Here is a 26,095-nt window from a genome sequence, read left to right on the forward strand (position 1 = left end):
AAGAAAATTAGCCGGGTGTGGTGGCGGGCGCCTGTAATCCCAGCTACTTGGGAGGCTGAGGCAGGAGAATCACTTGAACCTGGGAGGCAGAGGTTGCAGTGAGCCAAGATCACAGCATTGCAGTCCAGACTGGGAACAGAGTAAGACTCGTCTCAAAAAACAAACGAACAAATACTAGCTAGGCATGGTGGCTTGCACTTGTAGTCCCAGCTACTCAGGAGGCTGAGGCACAAGAATCACTTGAAGCCGAGATGCAGAGGATGCAGTGAGCCAAGATCGTGCCACTGCACTCCAGCCTGGGCAATAGAATGAGACTCTGTCTCAAAAGAAAAGAAAAAGGCCGGTCGTGGTGGCTTATGCCTGTAATCCCAGCACTTTGGGAGGCTGAGGCGGGTGGATCATGAGGTGGGGGGAGTTCAAGACCAGCCTGGCCAACATGGTGAAACCCCATCTCTACTAAAAATAAAATTAGCCGGGTGTGGTGGCGGGCGCCTGTAATCCCAGCTACTTGGGAGGTTGAGGCAGGAGAATCACTTGAACCCGGGAGGCAGAGGTTGCAGTGAGCCAAGATTGTGCCACTGCACTCCAGCCTGGGTGACAGAGTGAGACTCCATGTCAAAAAAAAAAAGGGCTGGGCACGGTGGCTCAAGCCTGTAATCCCAGCACTTTGGGAGGCCGAGACGGGCGGATCACGAGGTCAGGAGATTGAGACCATCCTGGCTAACACGGTGAAACCCCATCTCTACTAAAAAATACAAAAAACTAGCCGGGCGAGGTGGCGGGCGTCTGTAGTCCCAGCTACTCAGGAGGCTGAGGCAGGAGAATGGCGTAAACCCGGAAGGCGGAGCTTGCAGTGAGCTGAGATCTGGCCACAGCACTCCAGCCTGGGTGACAGAGCGAGGCTCTGTCTCAAAAAAAAAAAAAAAAAAGGAAAGAAAAAATAAATTATAAAAAAGAATAAAGAAAATGACCACTTCTCTAATATGCAGGGAATAAACTATGAGTGGATTTTCAAAAACTTGGGAGTGATGACTGGCAAGGATGCCAACACCAAGTAAAGCAAGGCTCGGCAAAGGTTAACAGGCACCCCTATCACAAATGCATCCTGACAAATGAATATACACCCAGGATGGCTAAGATCAGCTCCCAGAAGGGAGGGGCTCTTGGGCCCAACTTAAGAGCTGTTTTGAGAAAATGCAAAACCTGATCTTTGACTCCAGAACAGAGGCAAACTAAGTGAAGCGGGTGAGAGCAGAGGAAGAGGGAAGAACTTTGCAAAAAGAACTGTCCAATGACAGGGCAGATTTGTCTTCTCCTCAGTGCTCAAGGCAAGGCTGCCAAGAGCTGCCAAGGGGAATTTCTGGCTGGCTGAAGGCTAAGTTCCCTTCCAACTTTTGAGATTTCTGCTCAAAGATGGTAAACATACAGTAGTCTCTGCCCTTATCCCTGGTTTCAGTTATCCACTGTCAACCTGGTCTGATTATTTCTGGAATTTTTTTTTTTTTTTTTTTTTTTTTTTGAGACGGAGTCTTGCTCTGTCACCCAGGCTGGAGTGCAGTGGCCGGATCTCAGCTCACTGCAAGCTCCGCCTCCCGGGTTTACGCCATTCTCCTGCCTCAGCCTCCCGAGTAGCTGGGACTACAGGCGCCCGCCACCTCGCCCGGCTATTTTTTTGTATTTTTTAGTAGAGACGGGGTTTCACCGTGTTAGCCGGGATCGTCTCTCGATCTCCTGACCTCGTGATCCGCCCGTCTCGGCCTCCCAAAGTGCTGGGATTACAGGCTTGAGCCACCGCGCCCGGCCTTTTTTTTTTTTTTTTGAGACAGTCTCACTCTGTCACCCAGGCTGGAGTACAGTGGCAGGATCCTGGCCCACTGCAACCTCTACATCCTGGGTTTGAGTGATTCTCCTGCCTCAGCCTCCAAGTAGCTGAGATTACAGGCACCACCACCATGCCCAGCTAGCTTTTTATTTCTAGTAGAGATGGCATCTCACCATGTTGGCCAAGCTGATCTCAAACTCCTGACCTCAAATAATATACCTTCATCGGCTTCCCAAAGTATGGGATTACAGGGGAACCACTGCACCCATCTGGACTTTTTTTTTTTTTTTCTGAGACAGAGTCTCGCTCTGTCACCAGGCTGGAGTGCAGCGGCACAATCTCTGCTCACTGCAGCCTCAAGCCATTCTCCTGCCTCAGCCTCCCAAGTAGCTGGGACCACAGGGACGTGCCACGATGCCCAGCTAATTTTTGTATTTTTAGTAGAGACAGGGTTTCACCATGTTGGCCAGGATACTCTCGATCTCTTGACCTCATGAACCACCCACCTCGGCCTCCCAAAGTGCTGGGATTACAGGTGTTAGCCACCGCGCCCGGCCTGGAATTTTCTATTTAACAGTTCAGATTTTAAGTTGAGCACCATTCTGAGTAGTATGATGAAATCTTTTGCCATCCTGCTCCATCCATCCTGTCAGGACGTGAACCATCCCTTTGCCTGTTAGTCACTTTAGCAGCCGTGCTGGTTATCAGACTGATCATTACCAGACTGATAGTTACAGCACTGCAATGATTTGTGTTCAAGTAACCCTTATTTACTCAGTGATGGCCCTGAAGCACAAGAGTATTGTGCCTAATTTAGAAACTAAACCTCATCATAGAAATAGGAAAAAACATAGTATACATAAGGTTTGGTACTGGCCGGGCGCGGTGGCTCAAGCCTGTAATCCCAGCACTTTGGGAGGCCGAGACGGGCGGATCACGAGGTTAGGAGATCGAGACCATCCTGGCTAATACAGTGAAACCCCGTCTCTACTAAAAAAAAAATACAAAAAACTAGCCGGGCGAAGTGGCGGGCGCCTGTAGTCCCAGCTACTCGGGAGGCTGAGGCAGGAGAATGGCGCGAACCCGGGAGGCGGAGCTTGCAGTGAGCTGAGATCCGGCCACTGCACTCCAGCCTGGGTGACAAAGCGAGACTCTGTCTCAACAAAAAAAAAAAAAAAAAAAAAAAGGTTTGGTACTATAGGCATCCACTGGGGAGCTCAGATCACATCCCCCACAGATACGGGTGGAGTGCTATACAATCTGCAGTCCTTCCAGAAAGCATCAAAATGACTACTCAGCTGGGCGTGGTGGCTCACACCTGTAATCCCCAGCACTTTGGGAGGCCAAGGCAGAACTGCTTGAGCCCAGGAGTTCAAGACCAGCCTGGCCAACATAATGAGACTCCGTCTCTTAAAAAAAAAAAAAAAAAAAAGGCCGGGCGCAGTGGCTCAAGCCTGTAATCCCAGCACTTTGGGAGGCCGAGACGGGCGGATCACGAGGTCGGGAGATCGAGACCATCCTGGTTAACACGGTGAAACCCCGTCTCTACTAAAAAATACAAAAAACTAGCCGGGCGAGGTGGCGGGCGCCTGTAGTCCCAGCTACTCGGGAGGCTGAGGCAGGAGAATGGCGTGAACCCGGGAGGCGGAGCTTGCAGTGAGCTGAGATCCGGCCACAGCACTCCAGCCTGGGTGACAGAGCAAGACTCCGTCTCAAAAAAAAAAAAAAGATTATTAATACTTGTCATATTTCACAGTAGATACCCGTCTCTCCATCTGCACTTCAAACATCCTGAGCCCAGCTGAAGCCTTGCAGCTCCTGCACCACCTCACATCCACCTGCTGAGTGCTCTTGGGACTCCAACTCTGCCCATTTTTAGCATCCAAGTGGCTACCACATAAAATCCTTTTTTTTTTTTTTAACCTCTTTAATAACCTTTTCTCCTCCCCACCATGCACACCTATTACCAAGTTCCAAATCTGCATACGCTGGGATTCTTCCCCAATACTGTAGCCTTCACTCTTCCTGTCCTGGTCTTAGCCAGCTTTCTCTGGCTTTGGTGACAGCTGAAACACCCCAGTCTACCACCGAGCACCAGCTACTTCCTTAAAATCCTAGAAAGGTGAAATCACCTCCATTTTATAGACAAGGAAACCAAGGTCAGGTTTCCGAGAAAATTCCCAACCTCCTTGAAAAACTACCTCCTCTGGAGCCTGATGTCATTTCCACATCCCATGCTTCAATCTTTCTGTCCCACCCATAACGCCTAATTTCGCTCCTGCTCCCCAGTAAGCCCAGTTCCCAACCCATCCTTTCCCCTTTTCTCCCACTAACAGCTTCACCTTTACAGCTCTCATCCACAATGTCAGCTGCGCATCCATCAGGACTTTAATTACCATAAACATTCACCCTTCAACATAAAGAGGTGTATGTAATTCATGAGATACTCCTATAAGAAATGAAACTTTAAATCACACCTTGAGATGAGGCCAAGTTAGAAAATAGTCACTAGACAGCTGGGTGAGCTATCTACGTAGCAGTTCCAGAGCGAGTCAGGGACAGCACCCTCAGGAACTGGGAAACTGCACAATCCCATCCTGGGAAGGGGACTCCCATCTCACATGCCATCCGGTCATCCAGAACCTCAGTCATCAACTACGTAACTTCACAACATCAAGTCTGGAACCCACCTTCAAATCAATGGCACAAGACCCTGATCTGGCTCCCCATCATCCTAGATTTCAAAAACTGACCACCATTTTTTGAGTCTTGCTCTGTCACCAGGCTGGAGTGCAATGGAGTGATCTCAGCTCACTGCAACCTCCACCTCCCGGGTTCAAGTGACTTTACTGCCTCAGCCTTCCAAGCAGCTGGGATTACAGGGATGTCCCACCAAGCCTGGCTAATTTTTGTATTTTTAGTAGAGATGGGGTTTCACCAAGTTGGCCAGGATGGTCTCTATCTCATATTGACCTGGTGATCTGCCCGCCTCGGCCTCCCAAAGTGCTGAGATCACAGGTGTGAGCCACCATGGCCGGCCACTGGACACGATTTTTACATGGAAGGAACAGGTGACAATGAGCACCTACCAATGCCACAAAAGACTGACAGCTGTCACCCCACTCTAGTCTCCAAAGAGGAAACTCCAGGCAGGTTAAGTTAGTTTAAAATTTTATTTTTTTTATTTATTTTTTAATATTTTTATGTAATAAAAAGTAAAAGTCCTTGTCCAGCCATCCTCATGGGGCATCTGTCTGTCTCTCACACAGGTCACTCAAGTTAATGGGAAAGAAAGAACAGGGGGCCCAAGTCTGAAGTTATAAATAATAGAAAATAAAAGATCTTCCGTCTCCAGCGGGGAACAGATGAGAGGATGGGAGGGCAAGACTGGGTGGGGACGGGCAGGGGCAGAGCAGGAACCCCCCACCCCTGCTGGACCCTGGCCCTGCCCTCTGTGAGGCCCCTCCCATTCAAGGTGCTTGGCAGGAATTCCCCAGCTCCCCCGGGGAATGGGGGAATGGGGGGCTGGGAGTGGTCCGAGCTGCTGGGGGAAGAGACATAGATCACTCTTCCCTCCACTCATGGAGGTCTCAGGTCGCGGCCAGGACAATCTTCAGTTCCCCGGGGGGTGGAAGGGGAGCTGCTGGGAGGGATGAGATTGAACTGGTTGGAGGGGAAAGAGAAGAGAGCAGGAGCATTAGAACCCAAGCAGCTGTCCCTTCCTCCAATGCCGTCCAGTGGGGGCGTGGGGGTGTGTCTGGGAAGGAGCGGCCTCCTCAAGGTGTCTCGGGGGCTGTCAGAAGCACAGGTCAATCGCTGTTTCCCAGTAAGCCAGAGCCCTCACTCATGTGCCCAGCTCAGCCCCCCACACCCCAGTCTGGCCCTGTCTGCTGCACTGACCTTACCTCGGCTAAGTCAGGAGACAGTCGGGGTCACTGAGAGCTGGGGAGGCAGTGGGGAGGGGGGCTGCTGGATCACAACTGAGCGAGGACGGAGGGAAGCAAAGGACAGAGCCAGGAGCAAGCCCCTGGCGGCGGCGACTGTGGCTTCTGCCCACCCTACATACTTCACAGACAGGTGCAGGTCGGCGGGCGCCCTGTGGGACAGCCCTGCCTCCAAGACCCCTCACTCCCCACCCAGAACCCGTGCATCCTGCCCCACCTGCAGCCCCTCAGCTCTTCCATGCCAAATTCCCCCAGCTAATGAGAACTCACGAATCCTGTCATCGGCTCCTCCTGGAAATCCAGGCGCCTGGCCAGGCTGCTCACCTTGGGGGTGTCCGATGTAGGGGTAGGGTGAGGGTGTGGAAGCTGAGAGTGCAGGCACCCCACTCTGGGGCACCGCGCCTTGGGGGGGCCCCCCATGACTCTGGGGTGGGTGCAGCAGCATCACCTGGGGCGGGTGGGGAGCCCCAGGGTGAGGGGGCGGGGCTGCTGTGATTCCAGTTTGGACATGGGCCTGTGGAAAACAAAAAAGCAGCAGGGAAGACCACAGAATCCTGAGACAGACTCTGAGAGCCAGAGTTAGGGAGCACTATGGCAAGGGTGGCACCAGGGTCTTGGGAATGGGATGGCCCCCATGACAGATGAGCCCTGGCAAACAGACCCAGAAGTGGGACAGCTGGGCTCTTACCTGGGTAACATGGGCCATGTTGGTGAAGCCGTGGGGCAGCTGCTGGTGGTGGATGGCATACACAGCGGCTGGCTGGGGGAAGCTGCTCTGAGGGGACTGGGCAGAAGGTCCCGGTGGCAGAGAGGGCGGCGTGCCTGTCAGGGCCCCTGGGTGGTACAGATTCTGCTGTGGCTGTCCACTGCCCAGGTGTGGGGCCTGCCCCGCCTGATGCTGTTGGGGAGGGGAAGGTTGAGTGCCACCGAAGCCAGTAACTCACTGGCCTCTGGTCCTCACCACTCAGAAATGACCCCTAGAGCTCTATCCCACTCTTCTAGCCACCCATTCCTGCACCCTGACCACTCAGCACCCCCTACAGCAGGCACCTGGACAGGACTGGGGGCCGCATGCTGGGACTGCGGCTGGCTTCCAGTAGGCGTGGTAGCCGGCTGCGGCTGGTGGGCATGGAGCTGCGTGGCATGGTGTGGGTAGGACTGGTGAACAGTGGCTGCAGCAGGAAAGAGAACCAGTGCTGAGCACACCAGAGGGCGCTGGCACACAGCCCAGAGCAGAGGGACCAGGCGTAGGACTCACCATAAAGGGCTTGGGGAGTGGGCTGCTCCGCAGAAGGGTACTGAGGGGTAGAGGATGACACGATGGCCTGGGGATGGCTGCCCGACGTCAGCATGCGTGGGTTGCTCTGAAGCATGGGGGCAAACACCGGCTGGCAGGACAGAGAGACGAGTGGTTGGCACAGCCGCCAGGTGGGAAGGTGTCCTCCTGCCAGTCACTGCATGCACAGCACTGCTTGGGCCTCCTCACAATCACCCTATTGATTCAACATTCGCAACGATCCCAGCCAGCAGACACTATTTCCTCTACACCTCACATATACACATGTCCAATGCCTTGTTACAGGTCCCACCAGAGCCACGGCTCAAGCCCACATCTGACACCACCAATCCCACAGCTTGTCAGGCTGGCCAATCCCACCCACAATGCTGCCTGCTGCCCCCAGCCAGCTCCCAAGTCTCTGGAGAAGATGGGATCCCTAGCAGGGGCCCTGGATCCTCACTGCCCTCCTGGGCCACAGTCACCTGTGAGGGGTAGTGGGCCATGGGCTGCATCATGGCAGGCTGGCCTGGGAACTGCTGAGGGTTGTAGGGTATGTAGGAAGAATAGGGCGTGGCAGCCACCAGAGGTGGGCCAGCAGCCGCGGCGGCCTGCATCATTGGCGGGGCTGAAGCTGGCTGGTGTTGGTCCGAGCGCTGCGGGGGCAGGGAGCCTGGAGGAGGAGGAACAGAGCAGAGATCAAGCTCCACCTGCCAGTAGGCCCCTGGCAGCCTCACCACCTGCCCCTCCCAGACCTGCTCACCTTTTGCTCCCCGGTACTTGCCCTGCTGCCCAGGCACTGAATTGGATACAGGATATGGATACATCTGAGGTGCCTGGGGATGAGGACACAGATGAGGCTGAATGACTTGCTCACAAGTGCCCAGAAAAGGCCTGACCTGGTCCCTCAATCAGCCCAACCAAATTCCACCCTGATAATCCTGGGCCCAGCCAGTGTCTCTGCATACCTGCACAGCTGGTCCCATGTGGATCTGAGGTATGTAGGAGATGTACTGGGGGCTGTATAGCCCACTCTGGCCTGCTGTCAGCACCGGGATGGAGGGAGTTGAATGAGTCCGGGGCCCTGGAGAAGTTGGGGTACTGGTGGATTTATTCTGCAAAAAACAAGAGAGCACAATTTTATTTTGTATCTTCTCCTCTACTCCTGGCCATGCCTATAGTAGTAACAGCTAACATTCATGAAATGCTGGGTACCAAACACATTCTGCACTTATCTTCATAAAGCCTTGCATTAAACCCTATGAGGAGATGAGCATTCTCAAGTTACAGGTGAGACAGAGAATGTAAGTGAAGTCCAAGATCACAAACCTTCCACATACAGGGGCTCAAGCCAAGTCAGCTGGCCTCTGTTCATGACTACCCCACTCCAGTACTCCCTCAGTCAAATGCCAAGAACAAAAGAAGAGCCCGTTAACCCCTCATCAGACTCACTGGGATCCCTGATCACCCAACCCTGGAGACCTGAGTCCATTTTCCCCAAGCCAGCCCCAAAGTTGCCATCCTTACATTTTTATGACATCTCCTCACACTGCCTGCCAGGCAAGTGGTCCTGGAGGTGAAGTGCTCCCCCTACTCATCTGTAAGCACTGCCCAAGTCTCCCCACAGAAACCAAAGTCCACTTTCTCCCGTCCCAGCTCACCACAGACAGCAGAGGCTTTGTAGGATTGAATTCCTTAGCATTAGGGTTCAACGTTGATTTCTTTACTTGTCTGTGAGAGAAAATACAGTAAATCTTCACGGCTTGCTCCCATCTCTCCTGCCACCCTCCCAGAGCTCCACTCCGCTCCACTTACTCAGCAACAGGGCCCTCATCCTTGTCTTCTCCCTTGATGAGGCCCACCGGGGGGCTGCCAGTTTGGCTTGGGCAAGGTGGTGGGGGCTGCTCTGGCCCCTCAGTGCCTCCTGCTGGTGCCAGGGGTGGTTTGTCCTCCTTATCCGATACGGACTCTGTCTTGGAGGAGACGGGAGACCCCATGGGCTCTGAAGTCAACAGACCATCAACCTCCTTCTCCTTTCCTTTGGGCTCCTCCTTTAAGATCCGGGGAGGAAAAGGATCCAAGCTGTTCTCAGGGGAGCTACTGGGCTGAAGCTGGAAGGGAGAAATACACACAGTCCAGTATGACCCAAACCCTAGGCCCGGCTTTCTTCTTTCACCCTTTCTTGATCTCATCTCTTTGACCCCTACCCAGTCCTTTGCCTCGTCTACGAACCACTCCCAACCCCTTTACCCTGCTAATATCCCAGCTCACTTCCACAGTTCTCTCACCTTAAACTGGGCCCCAAACTTTCTCAGTTCTTCCAGTTGGAATCGTTTCTGTTCATTCTGAAGACCAGGGACTATGAGAAAACAATCAAAAAGAAGAAAATACAAAACATTCTTTCTCCAAGGTGGCTACACAGTGCCAACAGAACAGAAAACAAGAAAGCAAAGAAAAAAGAGAAACTCTTGAGAATTACAGAAGTGAAATTACAACCCAAGGGCTGACAGACATTGCCTCTGATTTCCAACAAACTTCCTAACTGACATACTCTCCCCTAGATAAAGGAGCATTAACCCTCAGCAGAAAAAAAAAAAAAAAAAAAACAACACACACACCCTCACCTTTCCCAGCTATCCGAGCCAGCTCCTGGGGCTCCAGAGTTCTCCCAGGTTCCTTGGTAGAGAGTTCTTTTACTGTGCAAGGAGAGGGAAATGCCTAAAAATCCTTCTGTCCAGAACCACAAATCACACTAAATATGCATTAATGGCACTCAAACACCTAGCTCTTACCATCTGTGGGGGCCAGGGAGATCTTTGGAGAAGCTGGGGAAATGGAGCCCACTCCAGGATCTGAGACTGATGAGGTCACAGGGATGGAGGCTGAAGAGGTTGGCACTGCCGAGCCGATGGGAGGCTCAGGACAGGAAGCTGAGATTGGGGCAGGGGCAGCAGACTTGGGAGAACGCGGGGGATATATCCGGCCCACTGGAAGAAAAGGGGGAGCTGTAGGACGGTTACTGCTAGTCAACAGCAGTGAATACAAGGGCCTTACTCAAAACAGCAAGAAAGTTTACACACTATACAACCAGAGTCACCAACTTAAGTGTCTAGAAGGCCAAGGCAGGTAACACAACCAGGTAAATGGCCTCATGGGCATCATCGGTGACTGGAATGCTTAAAGGGGTGGCTGGGATTCTGTCCCAGTCAACCTGAGCTATGCAGCAAGGCAAGCTCAGTTGGCAGAACTTCCTGTAATCCAAAAGAAACTAAAATTTTCTATGGCTTCTACTGTTTTATTTATGTAGAGACAGGGTATCGCTCTGTTCCCCAGACTGGAGTACAATGGTATGATGCCATCTCACTGCAACCTCAGCCTCCTGGGCTCAAGCGATTCCCCGCCCCCAGCCTCTCAAGTAGCTGGGAGCACAGGTGCACGCCATCAGGCCTAGCTAATCAATCTTTTTATTTTTTGCAGAAGGGTTTTGCCATGTTGCCCAGGCTGGTCTTGAACTCCTGGGCTCAAGCAATCTGCCTGCCTCAGACTGTTTTAAAAGTTAGCAACTGGCAGGATGTGGTGGCTCATGCCTGTAATCCCAGCACTCTGGGAGGTGCGGTGGGCGGATATTGAGATCAGGAGTTCAAGATCAGCCTGGCCAACATAGTAAAACCCCGCTTCTACTAAACATACAAAAAATTTAGCCAGGCGTGGTGGTGGGCGCCTGTAATCCCAGCTACTCGGGAGGCTGAGGCAGGAGAATCGCTTGAATCCGGGAGGTGGAGGTTGCGGTGAACCAAGATGACGTCACTGCACTCCAGCCCAGGTGACAGTGCGAGACTCCGTCTCAAAAAACAAACAAACCAAAAGAAACCCCAGAAAAGTTAGCAACTGATTCAAATCTAAACAAAGGATGTCTGCCAAACAGACACAACCTATGAATTGCCAGGTTGAGATTTCTGCACTAGGGAAATTAAAGAACTATTTCCCAATATGACTAAATCCCAAACGCCCAAAATATCTATCTTAAAATTATCTCCCATTCCAGCATTTGTAACAACTGGACATATTTATATCTCTTTACAAATTTCCATCCATTTCTTCATCCAACACTACTAAAGCTTTACCTGCAGGAGGAGGTGGAACAGAAGTTTCTCCAGAAGGCCTATTACTGGGTGAAGACAGAGTCTTGGCACCTCTCAGAGGCCGCTGTGCCTTTGGGGACATGCGGGAAGGGCCTGTTTTTTTTTTTTTTTTAAGATGAAGAAAACGTCAGAGGAGGCAGATGACCTATTATATTCCCACCGATGCAGTGTCATTCCAACCCATCCAAACCCCTCCAGTTACCCTCCTACCTCCTCGGCATCCCCTTCCCTGCCCTGCCCCTCAAAGTCACCTCATAACTCACCTCCATTGATACCACGGGCCTCAGAACCTGGGCCAGGACTGCTATTGTCCAGATGGTGAGGGCCACGAGGTGGCAAAGAGCTAAGGCCAGGCCGACCGCCCCGAGAGCTGCTGCATCGAACTCCTCCCCGGGGACCTTCTCGGACTCGCTGAGGCAGAGGGATATACTTCCCCTCCCTGAGGAAAGAGTTCAAATAAGGCCAGGTAGCCACGAAACTCACGTTTTCTTCTTCTTCTAAAGTCTCTCCCTTCTGCCCCCAAACACACATACACTGCCTGGCTCCAGCACTATTCCACTTGAAGATCTGCCCCAGTTTAATGTTCTATGGCTACAGACTTATGACCTTATGTGACATCAACTCTGAGCCAACCAACCTGGCCAATGCTCCACAATTCTACAACTCCTGACCTATGACAAAGTTAGGATCACACCATAGTTTCAAGGACAGTTTTTGTAAAACACAAGGAATCCAGTTACATTTCACTTTTATAAGAAAAAATAGCACATATATAAAAATGAATACAGAGAAAAAGAGAACGTAAACCAAAATTTTGAAACTTTAAACCACAGCACCCATCAATTCTGGGCCCAGGCCCCAGGACACTCCCAGAAGCCCCAAATAGTCCTGGCTGTTCACGACAGTCACCTGGATGCCAAGCTGGGGCTCTCCCGACCCGAACCCTGCCGCTGGACCGCACTGTGCTTCTCCTCTTCAGTGCGCCCATCATCGTTCTCCATGGCGATCCGCAGGCGGTACTGGGGGCTTGATTCAATCTCTCGAGCCAACTGGGCTGCACGCAGCTCTCGCTGACGAAATTCTTCTGAGTTGTCCTTTTCTAAGGGCACCCTGAGACAGCACCCACAGACCACCACCATCCCAGTGCCAGGGGACAAAAGAGGAAAAAAGAAAAAACACTTCAACAACTCCAATCACCAGTTCAGGCATGTAAGTATTTAATCCTTTCTTTTTTTTTTTTTTGAGACAAGTGTCTCGCTCTGTCGCCCAGGCTAGAGTGCAGTGGCACGATCTCGGCTCACTGCAAGCTCTGACTCCCGGGTTCACGCCATTTTCCTGCCTCAGCCTCCCGAGTAGCTGGGACTATAGGCGCCCGCCACCACACCTGGCTAATTTTTTTGTCTTTTTAGTAGAGACGGGTTTTCACCATGTTAGCCAGGATGGTCTCGATCTCCTGACCTCGTGATTCACCCGCCTTGGCCTCCCAAAGTGCTGGGATTACAAGCATGAGCCACCACGCCCGGCCAGTATTTAATCCTTTCAACTCAACATCTGGGTAACGGGCACCGACTGCGTCCCAGGTAGAGCACCAGTCCTAGGTAGAGCACCAAGGCTTATCTGGGAATGTCAGGAGCACTTACGTGCTTAAAACCTTTGAGGGAGGCTGGGTGTGGTAGCTCACGCCTGTAATCCCAGCACTCTGGGAGGCCGAGGTGGGCGAATCACTAGGTAAGATCAAGACCATCCTGGCTAACACGGTGAAACCCCGTCTCTACTACAAATACAAAAAAATCAGCCAGGTGTGGTGGCAGGCGCCTGTAGTCCCAGCTACTCAGGAGGCTGAGGCAGGAGAATGGAGTGAACCTGGGAGGCGGAGCTTGCAGTGAGCCGAGACTGCGCCACTGCACTTCAGCATGGGCTACACAGCGAGACTCCATCTCAAAAACAAAACAAAACAAAACAAAACAAAACCTTTGAGGGAATAGTTCCACAAGGTAGAGTAAGTAGGAGCAGGGACGGTGACCCTGGACACCCAGAGAAAAAGGAGCAAAAACTATGTTCTCCTGGAAACCTGTCTTCACTTAGTGACCCCATATCACCAACACATCACCTAGAGAGCACCAAGACACTCACGTATAAGAAGAAAGACTGCTATCGTAGGTGGTCTTCACACCGTAGTTCTCCTCATTAAACTTGAACATTTCATTGGGGTCCCATCCATTGGACTGGGGAGGGAGAAAGCAGGTTTTAAAATCCAGCAAGAAAAGCAACATTGACAAGTCACTTCCCTTCCATCAGATTAAAAACTCTAAGATGTGACCAAATTGGCTGGGCACAGTGGCTGAAACCTGTAATCCCAGTAGTCTGGGAAGCTGAGGCAAGACGATCTCCTGAGGCCAGGAGTTTAAGGCCAGCCTAGGCAACACAGCAAGAGTCCATCTCTACAAAAAAATAATGAAACAGGTGGGTGTGGTGGTGCATGCCTGGGGTCCTAGCTACTTACTACTTAGGAGAGTGAGGAGAGAGGATCACTTGAGCCCAGGAGTTTGAGGCTGCAGTGAACTATTATGGCACCACTGTACTCAGGCCTGGGTGACTGGCTGGGGGTGGTGGCTCATGCCTGTAACCCCAGCACTTTGGGAGGTGGGTGGATCACCTGAGGTCAGGAGTTTGAGATCAACCTGACCAATACAGTGAAATCCCATCTCTACTAAAAATAAAAAATTAGCCATCCGTGGTGGCGCATGCCTGCAGTCCTAGCTGAGGCAGGAGAATCGCTTGAACCTGGGAGGCAGAGGTTGCAGTGAGCTGAGATTGAGCCACTGCACTCCAGCCTCCAGCCTGGTTGATGGAGCAAGACCCTGTCTCAAACAAAAAACAAAACAAAAACAACAACAACAAAAACCCGGGCAACAGAGCAAGATTCTGTCTGAAAAATAAATAAATAAGTGAACAACAGTGAAAAAAAATAAGGATGTGGCTGGCAAAAGTAATCAACTAATAATTGTAATTACTAACTGCAATTTTTTTTTTTTTTTTGGCGACAGAGTTTCATTCTCGTTGCCCAGGCTGGAGTGCAACGGCACCATCTTGGCTCACCGCAACCTCCATCTCCTGGGTTCAAGCGATTCTCCTGCCTCAACCTCGCCAGTAGCTAGGATTATGGCATGTGCCACCACACCCAGCTAATTTTGTATTTTTAGTAGAGATGGGATTTCTCCATGTTGGTCAGGTTGGTCTTAAACTCCCAACCTCCGGTGATCTGCCTGCCTTGGCCTCCCAAAGTGCTGGGATTACTGGCATGAGCCACTGATCCCGGCCTGCAACTGTTAATAATTACTAACAATTGCAGCAGAAATTAGTGATAACTAGTAAACCTGAAAAGTCAAAAAATCCAACAAGTCTATGTCCAAGACATCCCAGAAAAATTCTGGCACATGTGCGTAGGGAATACAAGTTCTCAAAGTCCAGCAAGGTACTATTTTTAGTAGCAAAATAATAGAAACAACATGCAGATGAGTAACGAAAAGGACAAATACAATTTGCTGCGTATACGTATGTGTGTGAATATAAAGAAAACATTACACAACAATAAAAGCAAAGAACTAGATCTGTGTATCACCACGAGAAGTTCGAAAACGCAAAAAAAGCGAATTCTTGTACAAACCAAACATAACAAAGCAATAACATATTCATTCACAAGACATTTGTTTCTCAACAGACATTCTTGCTATGATGCCCAGGCTGGAGCACAGTGGCCATTCACAAGTTCAATCGTAGTGCACCAAAGCCTGAAATGATTCTCCTACCTCAGCCTCCTGAGTAGCTGGGACTACAGGTGTGGGAACACCATGCTCAGCTCTATTCATGAGCGATTTTTATTTTTATTTTTTGAGATAGCCTCACTCTGTCGCTCAGACTGGAGTCCAGTGGCACAATCTCAGCTCACTGCAGTCTCAAACTCCTGGGCTCAAGAGATCCTCCTGCCTTGGCCTCCTAAGTAGCTGGGACTACAGGAATGAGCCATTGTGCTCAGCCTCGTGAGAGATTTTAAATGTCTCAGAGTAGCTGATTTTGGGAAGAGAAACGGGTCTACACGATAATCTATACTTTTTGTTATGTTGAAAAATAATGTAATGCAAATGCTAGGAATGGTTAATTATAGATAGTAAGAAAATAAGTTGATGTTTTGGTTTTTTTTTGACAGGGTCCAGTCAGGCTGGAGTGCAGTGGTATGATCACAGCTCACTGTAGCCTCGACCTCCCTGGGCTCAAGTGATCCTCCCACCTCAGCCTCCCAAGTAGCTGGGATTACAGGTACATGCCACCAAACCTTGCTAGCTTTTATATATCTTGTTGCGACAGGGTTTTGCCATGTTGCCTGTGCTGGTCTCGAACTCCTTGACTCAAGTGACCCACTGGCCTTGGCCTACCAAAGTGCTAGGATTACAAGCATAAGCCACTGCACCCAGATGAGAATAGGTAGTTTTACTTTGCTATTTTCTATGCCTATTTGTTATCTGACCACCATCAACGGGCAACAGTAAATATTTCCCTCCCCCTTCAAATGAACCTCACTGTCAACAACCCATTCTGTCTGTCAAGCTCCCAGGTTCTCAGGGAAGGAGGCTATACCATGTCGGACTCGAGGTCATAGTCGTCGCTGTTGCTGTCACCCCCCTCCCAGCGCTGAAGCACCTTCTCTTTGTGTTCCCCATTCACTTTCGAGTTCATGGCAATGGCTGAATCGGTGAACTTGTCTGTGGGGGAAGAGGTGAAGATCAGCAGTCAGGCCCTATTTCACAGACTTCTTTCCAATATCCCCCAACCCCACTCCCCATAAGTAGTAGTTCAGGAACGAAAAGTTTAAGAAGCCCAGAGTACGTGTGCCTGTGTGTCAGCACGGCCAGGGGGTGGGGAGGCAAAAGAAGAGTAAAAGAAGTCTATCAAGATTATGATTCCAAAGAAAAAAGAAATTAAAAACAAGCAAAGAAAATACAAAGAACCACAACACAGGCTGGAATTCATTCCATTATATATTAGACATCAAGACATATTTTTAAGAAAAAAAAAATCCACCCACCTTGCTCAGAAAAAATAAGAAAAGGTATTAAGGCAAAAAAAATAAATAAACCAAACACATCACCTTGTTCCACCTGCATGCACACAAACTGCCCTCTGTCCTCTATGCACACAGAGCAGGTCTGAGGTAAAAGCCTAGGACGATACCTTTAGTAGCGTAGTTGAAGTCAACATTTCGGAAGTGAACGAGCATGACATCACTTGGCTTAAACACCATGGTGTCCACAATGTCCTCCCGACGAGGGCCACCTGCTGGCTCAGATGCTTTCCGGTGCACAGCATCCACTGCTAGTTCAAACTACAAACACCCCCATTCCCCACACCCACGGGTCAGTTTCAAGAAATGTGAAGGCAAAATTAGGACTGGATTTCTCTAACCCTTCCCGAACTTTTCACAACACTACATCCTCAATACGCTTAGAACCAAGTGCATTGTTTTCTCAACATCAGCCACAGGACTTAGCAAAAGTCTCACAAAAATTTAAACTTAAATACTTTAACGTAAAAGTACCCAGCCCTCAAATGTATCTTTTTTCCCTGCAGCACTATTCAGCACAGGCTCACAGAAACAACTAAAGGCATACTCTGACATCACCCAATTGACACCTTCAATCAGCCTATTTCACTCTCCTACTCTGCAACTCCAAAAATAATCAAATTTGAGTACACTGACCTTTGAGCTTAGCGTCTTGAATATACCCTCATAGGTGGTACCATTTTTCACCTTTACATCACAAGTGGAGCCCTGGCAGAGTAGGAAAAAGAAGAAGAATGTCTCCAGAAAGTAGATGCATTACGTTCCTCAAACAACCCAGGGGTTAAGTACCAACTTACCACAACAGCTGTAAGGAAATGCAGCATTCTGGAATTGTTGTAGACGCCTTCAAACACCTGTCAGTTAACATACGAGGGAGAATTAAAGAGTAATCAGTCAACACCTCACTGTCTTTTCTAAATGCCCGCACTCTACTCATTCTGCTTTGTGTGTGCTGGGCCCACAGCCCTCCTGAGTACATTAGACTCTATCAAGACGTAATGTACTCTATATTTCCACATTATGCATCTTTTTTAGGTCCCTGGAAGACACTCACAGGTGACTGTGGGGGTCCCTTTCCTGTGCTCTGTCCCCTACAAGAGAAGAAAACAAGAAATTAATTACGTCTGTTCAAGCCCTCTTAGACCACTAAGAATGTGATGTTAAATTCTAGAAGTATATACCACCTGATGCTGATTTAGACTACAAAATCGTTAATCAGTATGATTTTTCTTTTCTATTGTATTTTTTTTTTGAGACAGGGTCTCCCTCTGTTGCCCAGGCTGAGGTGCAGTGGCGCCATCTCAGCTCACTGCAGCCTCAACTTCCCAGGCTCAAGCGATCTTCCTGTCTCAGCCTCTCGAGTGGCTGGGACTATAGGTGCACACCAGCACTCCTGGATTTTTTGTTTTTTTTTTTAAATTTTTAGTAGAGATGGGATTTCCTATCTGTGTTGCCCAGGCTGGTCTCGATCTCCTAAGCTCGAGGGATCCTCCCACCTTTGCCTTCTAAAGTGCTGGCATTACAGGCGTGAGCCACTGCGCCTGGCCAATAAATAAGATTTTCAAACTCTCACCTTGTAGAGGAAGAAAGAAATAGACGTTAAAAAGCCAGCAAACACATTTCCTCCAAATGCCAGCAAAAAAGATCTCAATCAACAGTGGTTCTCAATTGCTCTAAGAACCAACGAGAGAGAGGCTAGGGCTGCAGACTACCAACACATCAATGCTACAATATTAATCAAAAACCCACCCCAGCTGTGCGGGCAAAAGCTCCAGGAGTGCAGCTTCGGAACTACCTAGCTCAGGCATATTACCTCCCAAACAGAAAAGACAATCATTTTCAGCAGCCTGACGCCTCAAACTGTGGGAGGAGGGATATCCCCTCCACACCCCATTCCCTCGACCTCATGACTCATTCAAGCCCGTTACCCACTCTGCGGGGGTCACCAATCGCCAAGTAACCCTGCTTGTCGCTGGCTGATGTAACCGGCGGTTGAGGAGGGCGAAGAGGGGGCCGCTGGCAAGGCTGGGGGACAGCGCAGCCGCAAAAGCCATCCACCGGGAGGCCTCGCCCGGTCTGCGCCTGCGCACTAAAGCCCACGGGCCTTTTCGAACCCCCACCTCCCGCGATCAGAGCCCACTGCGCCTGCGTGTGCCGCCACTATTAATTCCATTAACACACACACGCGCACAGGAAAATCTGAACAGGGCCTCCACTACTCATGCACAGCCACCAGACGAGCCCCTCCACGAACCAGCCCCTGCCCTAGGTGTTCCCGCGGCGCGCGAATGCCCGGGTCATGAGACCGAGCATCCACGCGCACGTACGGGAAGGGGGCGCGCGCGCCAGAGGCTCCTGGCCCGCAGTCCTCCCAGTCATCCCTCCTTCCGTCCCCCCGCCCACCTCGCTCCCCTCCTACTGGCCAGACCGGGAAGGGGGAGGCAGCAACCCGCTCCCAAGTCCCTCCCTCCCCATTGGCCAAACTGTGGGCCGCGCGCCCCCCTCCATTGGCTACGGCCGGGGACCCCTTCCCGCAGCAGACTCCCCATTGGCTGAAGCCGGGGACCGCGAGACCCTTCGTGGTAATGGAACCGGGGACCCTGATCAGCTCCTCGCCCCCCCCAACTCCCCGATCCGACGGCGCCGGCGGGATGCGCCCCGCCTCCCCTGTAGGCCGGGACTGCGAGCCCTGACTAGGCCCCGAGAGCCGAGCGCGGCCCCTCGGTGCTCCGGTGGCCGCCTGGGGATCCTTTCCCTCCGACCTGTTCGGACCTGAGGGGGCCCTCCCCCAGCTTCACGGGGACTCCCCACCCAGCCGGTGCCCCTCACGGTGCCGGGTTGGGGTCTGCCCCGCCGGAACCGAGCCGCCGCCTCCAGGTGGCCGCAGGTCCCTCGCCCGGAGCCCACCCTCCTCACCTGGCGCTGCCGATGGCGGCGGCCCCTGGCCTCTCCTGGTGCTGCTGCGGCGGCGGCGGCGGCGGCTGCGGCGCCAAGATGCCTTCGGCTCCCCGGCGGAGCCCGCTCCCGGTAGTTGCCACAGGCCCTAGGCAGGGGGAGGCGGCCGCTGGAGGCCCGGGAGGAGCCGCGGAGGTGGCCAGCGGCCCCGGGAGGCCGCCGTTGGGAGGGCTGGTGCCCCCGGGGAGCCGGCGGGCCACGGCCTGTTGCGTGGGGGGCGGCTGCTGGGGCTGGGAGGGCTGTTGTGGCGGCTGAGGCTTCAACATGATGGCAGCGTCCGGAAGGGGAATTAGAGGGAAGGGAGGGAGAGAGGGCGCCGGGGCTGGGGCCCCGCTGGAGAGCGCGGGAAGCGAGGGGGATCGGGCAGCAGGGGCCCGCCGTTGGCGGGCGGGGGAGCCCCGCGGTGTCGGGGGTGGAGAGAGAAGACCGCGGCGCGAGGAAGCGCCGCGAGGCGGAAGGGGAGGGGGTCTCGCGGGCTGGAAAGCGAGAGGGCGCGAGCCGGGCTGGCGCGCGTGCGCGTCGCCGGGGCGCGGAGAGGGAGGAGCGCGCGGGCGGGAGCTCCCGGGGGGAGGGGCGGCAGGAGCGAGCAGTGGCGCGAGGTGCCGCGCACACCGGCGCGGTTAGTTCCCGGCGGGAGACGGGGAGAGAATCAAGTCGGTGAACCTCGCACCCCTAGCCCTGGGAGTGGGTAAGGAGCGGCGCGGGCGCTCACGCGCGCCAAGGATTTAGGGTCTCAAGGTCTCAAACCGCCTTAGAAGCCGGCGGCCGCTGTCGTTTCACAATGAGCGTGTGAGGCGCTGGGGGAGGAGCCGAAGACGCCAGAGGAAGGGCCGGCCGCTCCGCCCACGCCGGCGCTGCGTCGCGATGCCTCCGCGGGAGTGTGAGGCGGCACGTCGTGCGTGAGGCTCTTCCGCCACCTGGGGGCCCGTGGGCGGAGCCTTAAGTGCCAAAATATCTCCGGGACTGCACCACTCGAGCGACTGCGCTTTTAGACAGGTGGTAGGTTTCGCAAGGAGCTACCCCCTACCCTGTTTAAGTAACAGACTGATGAGCATTAAAGTGATTCGTTTGAGCGTGTTGATCTTTGCAGATAAGTTTACGCCTCGTACTAAATTATTTTAAATTTTTGTGATTTTGACCTAACTTGTTCCTCCATGCCCGAGAATGAATCTTTAAACTGTAGTAACAAAGACTGAAGGCCAAAGGTCCGAGTTCAAAATCCTCCACCCAACCCTGCAATGAAGGCAGCTTCGTTCATTCAAAATGAGTTGGGCGTTGGGGTATTCAGTTGTTTTGGGCACAAGGACAATTAAACTGCTTCCTGCTCTCGAGTTCATGCTAGTGGTGGATTCAGAGAATTTGATGAAATCTAGTAGGTGAAGCACAGGGCATTACAAGAGCAAATGGGAGTGACACCTAATCTTAATCCAGTTTTGGGCGACCAGATAAAGGACAAGAGGGCCGGGCGCGGTGGCTCACACCTGCAATCCTAACACTGGAAGTCCGAGGCAGAAAGATCATTTAAGGCCAGGAGTTTGAGACCAGCCTGGACAACAAAGTGAGACTTCGTCTCTACAAAAAATAAATTAAAAAAAATTTTTTTTTAATGATAAGAGGGTAGGGAGATGGGTTTCTAAGCAGGGGAATAGGATATGACAAACTAAGAAAAACTCAGCTTGTCCTAAGCATAAAATTAAAGGGGGGAAAGAGGTAGCTAACCTGGAATCAGGTTTTAAAGGCTCCCAGCTCTTGTAAGAGACCTGGACATTATCCTCAAAGCAGTGGGGAGCTTATTTAAGAAAGTGAAAAGAGGCTGGACATGGTGGCTCAGGCCTGTAATCCCAGTACTTTGGGAGCTTTGAGGTCAGGAGTTTGAGGCCAGCCTGGTCAACATGGTGAAACCCTGTCTCTACTAAAAATGCAAAAATTAGATAGGCGTGGTGGTGCGTGCCTGTAATCTCAGCTACTCAGGAGGCTGAGGCAGGAGAATCACGAACCCAGGAGGCAGAGGTTGCTGTGAGTCCAGATTGCACCACTGCACTCCAGCCTGGGTGACAGAGCAAGACTCCTTCCCCCCAAAACAAACAAACAAAAAACAGAAGTGAAAAAAGGTCAGATTTGAATTCTTAAAGGTTTACTCTTTGCAACGTGGAGAATGGAGTGGAGCTGTTACATCCATGTGGTCTTAGTCCCAGCGAAATTCTCAATGTCTCAGTCTCTTCACTCTAAATATTAGCATTTGAACTCTTCCTAGCCCCTCGGCACCAAACATGCACACCTAGCTACGACACTGCCTTACTCTTTGGGTAATAGTCCTTCGCCCTGCCTCACTCCTGCCTTTGGATGTGCTAGTTTCCCCTCCTGTGTGCTCGTGTTTGTTTTTGAGATGGAGTTTCGTTCTTATTTCCCAGGCTGGAGTGCAATGGCACAATCTTGGCTCACCATAAACTCCGCCTCCCAGGTTCAAGCGTTTCTCCTGCCTCAGCCTCTTGATTAGCTGTGATTACAGGCATGCGCCACCACCACACCTGGCTAATTTTGTATTTTTAGTGGAGACAGGGTTTCTCCATGTTGGTCAGGCTGGTCTTGAACTCCCGACCTCAGGTGATCCACCCACCTCAGCCTCCCAAAGTGCTGGGATTACAGGCATAAGCCACCACGCCCAGCCCAAATGCTGTTGTAAAGGCCATCATGTCTCCTGGGTTCCCTAACACAGTACAGCTTTTTCCTGGCATTACCTGGACCACCTGGGGCTATGACACGTCTCTACCCTCATTGACGATTGTGAGCACTGAGTGCTCTAACCCTCTTCCATCTACCCCATCCTGCTCCACACTCAAATTCTGAGTTTTAGCCCCATGAAACTTCTTTCTCCATAGCTTGCCTTGCCTTGCTAGTGGCAGCTAATTCGCATGGGGTCTACAGCAACCTCAATTCTTGCCTCCTCAGAAGAAAGAATTCCACCAAGGAGCATAAGGCAGAGGGAGAAACAGGCAAGCTTTAGAGCAGGAATGAACGTTTATTAAAAAGTTTTAGAGCAGGAATGAAAGGAAGTAAAGTACACTTGGAAGAGGGCCAAGTGAATGACTTGACAGACTCAAGTCCCTGGTTTGACCTTTGACTTGGAGTTTCATACGTTGGCATGCTTCCAGGGGTTTAGGGTTTGCATCTCTTCTCCCCTGATTCTTACCTTGGTGTGGGCTGTCCACATGCACAGTGGCCTGCCAGCACTTGGAGGGGCCACAAGCACAGTGTGTTCAGTATACTGAAGTTGTGCACATGCCTACTTGAGGCAGTCTTCCCTTACGGGTCTAGCATTCCTGGAGGAAGGGCATGTACCATTAAACTCCACCATTTTGCCTCTTGATGCACTTCCCCAACTTCTGAGATCTTATCGAGAAGCTGCTGATCACCAGTTTCAAGTGTTTTCCATCTATTGAGAGACTGCCTTTCCCTGGTGCTGGCTGCAACCAATTACTATTTTAGAGACAAGTTTAACAACCACCTGACCATCACCTGATGGTTGCCTGCCATTCCTGGTGGTGGGGTTGGGGCAGCACTCCTGCCCGGCTCATGTCTCACTAGCTACCTACTGTAACACCCTTATTCAACTCTTCCATACAAGCACTGTTCACATAGAATTCTCTTACAATTCTCTACTTTTTCGTTCTTCAAGCCCAAGTATCAGTTATTTGGAACATCCTGTATTACTGAGTCCCTCCTCTGAGCTCCCAGAGTGGTGTGTTGTTTTTTTTTATATTTGTCTCACCTTTCTTTTGGAATTTGAGGTCATAAAGGGCATTTCTCTATCCCTCATGCCTAGCTCAGTGGCAGGCACCCACCCCCTCACTAAGTCGTTGGGGTAACAACGGGAATGTTGTCTTATCGTGTGCAATTTAAAAATTTTATCAGTATGGCGGGGCTCAGTGGCTCACACGTGTAATCCCAGCACTTTGGGAGGCCGAGGCGGTCAGATTACCTGAGGTCAGGAGTTCGAGACCAGCCTGGCCAACATGATAAAACCCCGTTTCTACTAAAAATACAAAAATTAGCCAGGCATGGTGGCAGGTGCCTGTAATCCCAGTTACTTAGGAGGCTTGAGGCAGGATAACTGCTTGAAGCTGGGAGGCGGAGGTTGCAGTGAGCCAAGGTCACACCATTGCACTCCAGTCTGGGGAACAAGAACGAGACTTTGTCTAGAAAAAAAAATGTATCACTATGATTAAATATGGAATGACTTCCAAGGTACAATATTTTTTTTTCTTTTTTTTTTTTTTTTGAGATGGAGTCTTGCTCTGTCCCCCAGGCTGGAGTGCAGTGGCACTATCTCAGCTCACTGCAACCTCCACCTCCCGGATTCAAGCGATTCTCCTGCCTCAGCCTCCCAAATAGCTGGGACTACAGGCACCTGCCACCACGCCAGGATAATTTTCGTATTTTTAGTAGAGATGGAGTTTCACCATATTGGCCAGGCTGCTCTCAAGTTCCTGACCTTGTGATCCACCCGCCTTGGCCTCCCAAAGTGCTGGGATTACAGGCATGAGCCACCTCGCCCAGCCTTCAAGGTACAATATTATGTAAAGAAAGCAAACTTCGCTGGGCGCAGTGGCTCACACCTATAATCCCAGCACTTTGGGCGGCCAAGGTGGGTGGATCGTGAGGTCAGGAGTTCGAGACTAGCTTGGCCAATATGGTGAAACCCCGTTTCTACTAATAATACAAAAATTAGCTGGGTGTGGTGGCTAGCGCCTATAGTCCCAGCACTTTGGGAGGCCGAGGCGGGCGGATCACAAGGTCAGGAGATCGAGACCACGGTGAAACCCCGTCCCTACTAAAAATACAAAAAATTAGCCGGGCGCGGTTGTGGGCGCCTGTAGTCCCAGCTACTCGGGAGGCTGAGGCAGGAGAATGGCGTGAACCCGGGAGGCGGAACTTGCAGTGAGCCGAGATTGCGCCACTGCACTCCAGCCTGGGCTGGGCGACAGAGCAAGACTCCGTCTCAAAAAAAAAAAAAAAACAAAAAAAAGAAAACATAAATGTATCTGCAGGTTTTTGCCAAAAAAAAAAAACAAGAGTAAATCATAAACTAATCACATTGGTTACCCGTGATGGGGGGGTTAGGGGAAAATGAGGATTGCTTGAGCTCAGGAGGTCCTGGCTGCAGTAAGCCGTGATCTCGCCACTGCACTCCAGCCTGAATGACAGAGCCAGACCCTATCTCAAAATAAAAACAAGACAGTATGGGGAAAATTGATATATTTGGAATATAGACTACAAAGTATTGCATCCATGATAAATTTCCTGAATGTGTTATGACTCTGCTGGAGATACGGAAGGATGTATTCTTTCTTGTGGTTGTTAAGACAGGGTCTTACTCTGTCACCCAGGCTGGAATGCAGCAGTGGGGTCTTGGCTCAATGCAGCCTCCACTTTCCAGGCTCAAGAGGTCCTCCCACCTCAGTCTCCCAAGTAGTTGTGACTGGAACTATAGGTGTGCACCACCACGCCCAGCTAAATCTTGTTTTTTTTTTTTTTTTGGTGAAGATGGGGTTTTGCTGTGTTGCCCATGCTGGTCTTGAACTGCTGGCCTCAAGCTATCCACCTGCCTCTCTGCCTCCCAAAGTGTTGGGATCACAGGTATGAGCCTGCCTGGCCAGGGTGTTGTTTTTTTTTTTTTTTTGAGATGGAGTCTTGCTCTGTCGCCCAGGCTGGGGTGCAGTGGCCGGATCTCAGCTCACTGCAAGCTCTGCCTCCCAGGTTTACGCCATTCTCCTACCTCAGCCTCCCGAGTAGCTGGGACTACAGGCGCCCGTCAACCCGCCCGGCTAGTTTTTTTGCATTTTTTAGTAGAGACGGGGTTTCACTGTGTTAGCCAGGATGGTCTCGATCTCCTGACCTTGTGATCTGCCCGTCTCGGCCTCCCAAAGTGCTGGGATTACAGGCTTGAGCCACCGCGCCCGGCCTTGTTTTGTTTTGTTTTTTGTTTTCTGAGACAGAGTCTCCCTCCCTCTTGTCATCCAGGCTAGGGTGCAGTGGTGAGATCCCAGCTCACTGCAACCTCCGCCTCCTGGGTTCAAGTGATTCTCCTGCCTCAGCCTCCTGAGTAACTGGGATTACAGGCATGTGCCACCATGCCTGGCTAATTTTGTATTTTTAGTAGAGACGGGGTTTCTCCATGTTAGTCAGGCTGGTCTTGAACTCCTGATCTCAGGTGATCCACCTGCCTCAGCCTCCCAAAATGCTGGGATTACAAGCGTGAGCCACTGCACCTGGCCTAATTTTTGTATTTTTAGTAGATACGGGGTTTCACCACGTTAGCCAGGCTGACCTCAAGTGATTTGCCCGCCTTGGCCTCCCGAAGTGCTGAGATTATAGGCGTGAGCCACGAAGCCCAGCCCAAGGTATATTCTTAGTAAATATACAAAGAAGTATGATGGGGCAAGGGAGTGTGATAGATGCAACTTACTCTCAAATGTTTCCAAAAGGCCAAGTGCAGTGGCTCATGCCTGTAATCCCAGCACTTGGGGAGGCTGAGGTGGGTGGATCACTTGAGGTCAGGAGCTCGAGACCAGCCTGGCCAACATGGTGAAACCCCATCTCTACTAAAAATACAAAATTAGCTGGGCGTGGTGGTGCACGCCTGTAATCCCAGCTACTCGGGAGGCTGAGGCAGGAGAATCGCTTGAACTCGGGACACGGAGGTTGCAGTGAGCCAAGATCATGCCATTGCACTCCAGCCTGGGCAAAAAGAGTGAAACTCCGTCTCAAAAAAAAAATAATTTGCACATAAATAGTAAAAAGTTCAAAGCTTTTGGAAATAAAACATAAAAATAGTAA

The 26,095-nt window shown here is 51.3% G+C and overlaps 1 protein-coding gene and 1 long non-coding RNA gene across 51 annotated transcripts; one reads left to right on the plus strand and one right to left on the minus strand.

Annotated features, from left to right (window-relative positions):
- Positions 1–4,980: 4,980 nt before the first annotated feature.
- Positions 4,981–19,729, minus strand: ATXN2L (ataxin 2 like). 50 transcript variants are annotated; one of them, XM_065537385.2, is made up of 24 exons: positions 19,220–19,729; positions 17,358–17,394; positions 17,101–17,157; positions 16,940–17,011; positions 16,414–16,564; positions 15,820–15,944; positions 13,318–13,409; positions 12,094–12,294; positions 11,448–11,623; positions 11,167–11,277; positions 9,835–10,029; positions 9,667–9,738; positions 9,331–9,401; positions 8,858–9,153; positions 8,704–8,773; positions 8,011–8,157; positions 7,806–7,878; positions 7,528–7,715; positions 7,025–7,154; positions 6,817–6,938; positions 6,455–6,664; positions 6,091–6,280; positions 5,728–5,764; positions 4,981–5,485 (listed from the first exon to the last, which is right to left on the minus strand). In XM_065537385.2, the coding sequence occupies exons 1-23, from the start codon at positions 19,522–19,524 to the stop codon at positions 5,733–5,735; spliced, it is 3,123 nt and encodes a 1,040-aa protein (XP_065393457.1). In that variant the 5' UTR covers positions 19,525–19,729; the 3' UTR covers positions 4,981–5,485; positions 5,728–5,732. The 50 variants fall into 50 exon arrangements, with proteins under 50 accessions (XP_065393457.1, XP_065393459.1, XP_065393458.1 ...); XM_065537387.2 differs by having other exon boundaries at positions 4,981–5,462; positions 5,723–5,764; XM_065537386.2 differs by having other exon boundaries at positions 5,723–5,764.
- On the plus strand, positions 18,789–20,337 carry LOC101926300 (uncharacterized). Its single transcript, XR_010583891.1, has 2 exons — positions 18,789–19,330; positions 20,014–20,337. It is a non-coding gene; the product is annotated as an uncharacterized lncRNA (long non-coding RNA).
- Positions 20,338–26,095: the final 5,758 nt, after the last annotated feature.

The sequence above is a fragment of the Macaca fascicularis genome, chromosome 20 (assembly GCF_037993035.2).
Source record: "Macaca fascicularis isolate 582-1 chromosome 20, T2T-MFA8v1.1".
NCBI classification, from domain to species: Eukaryota; Metazoa; Chordata; class Mammalia; order Primates; family Cercopithecidae; genus Macaca; species Macaca fascicularis.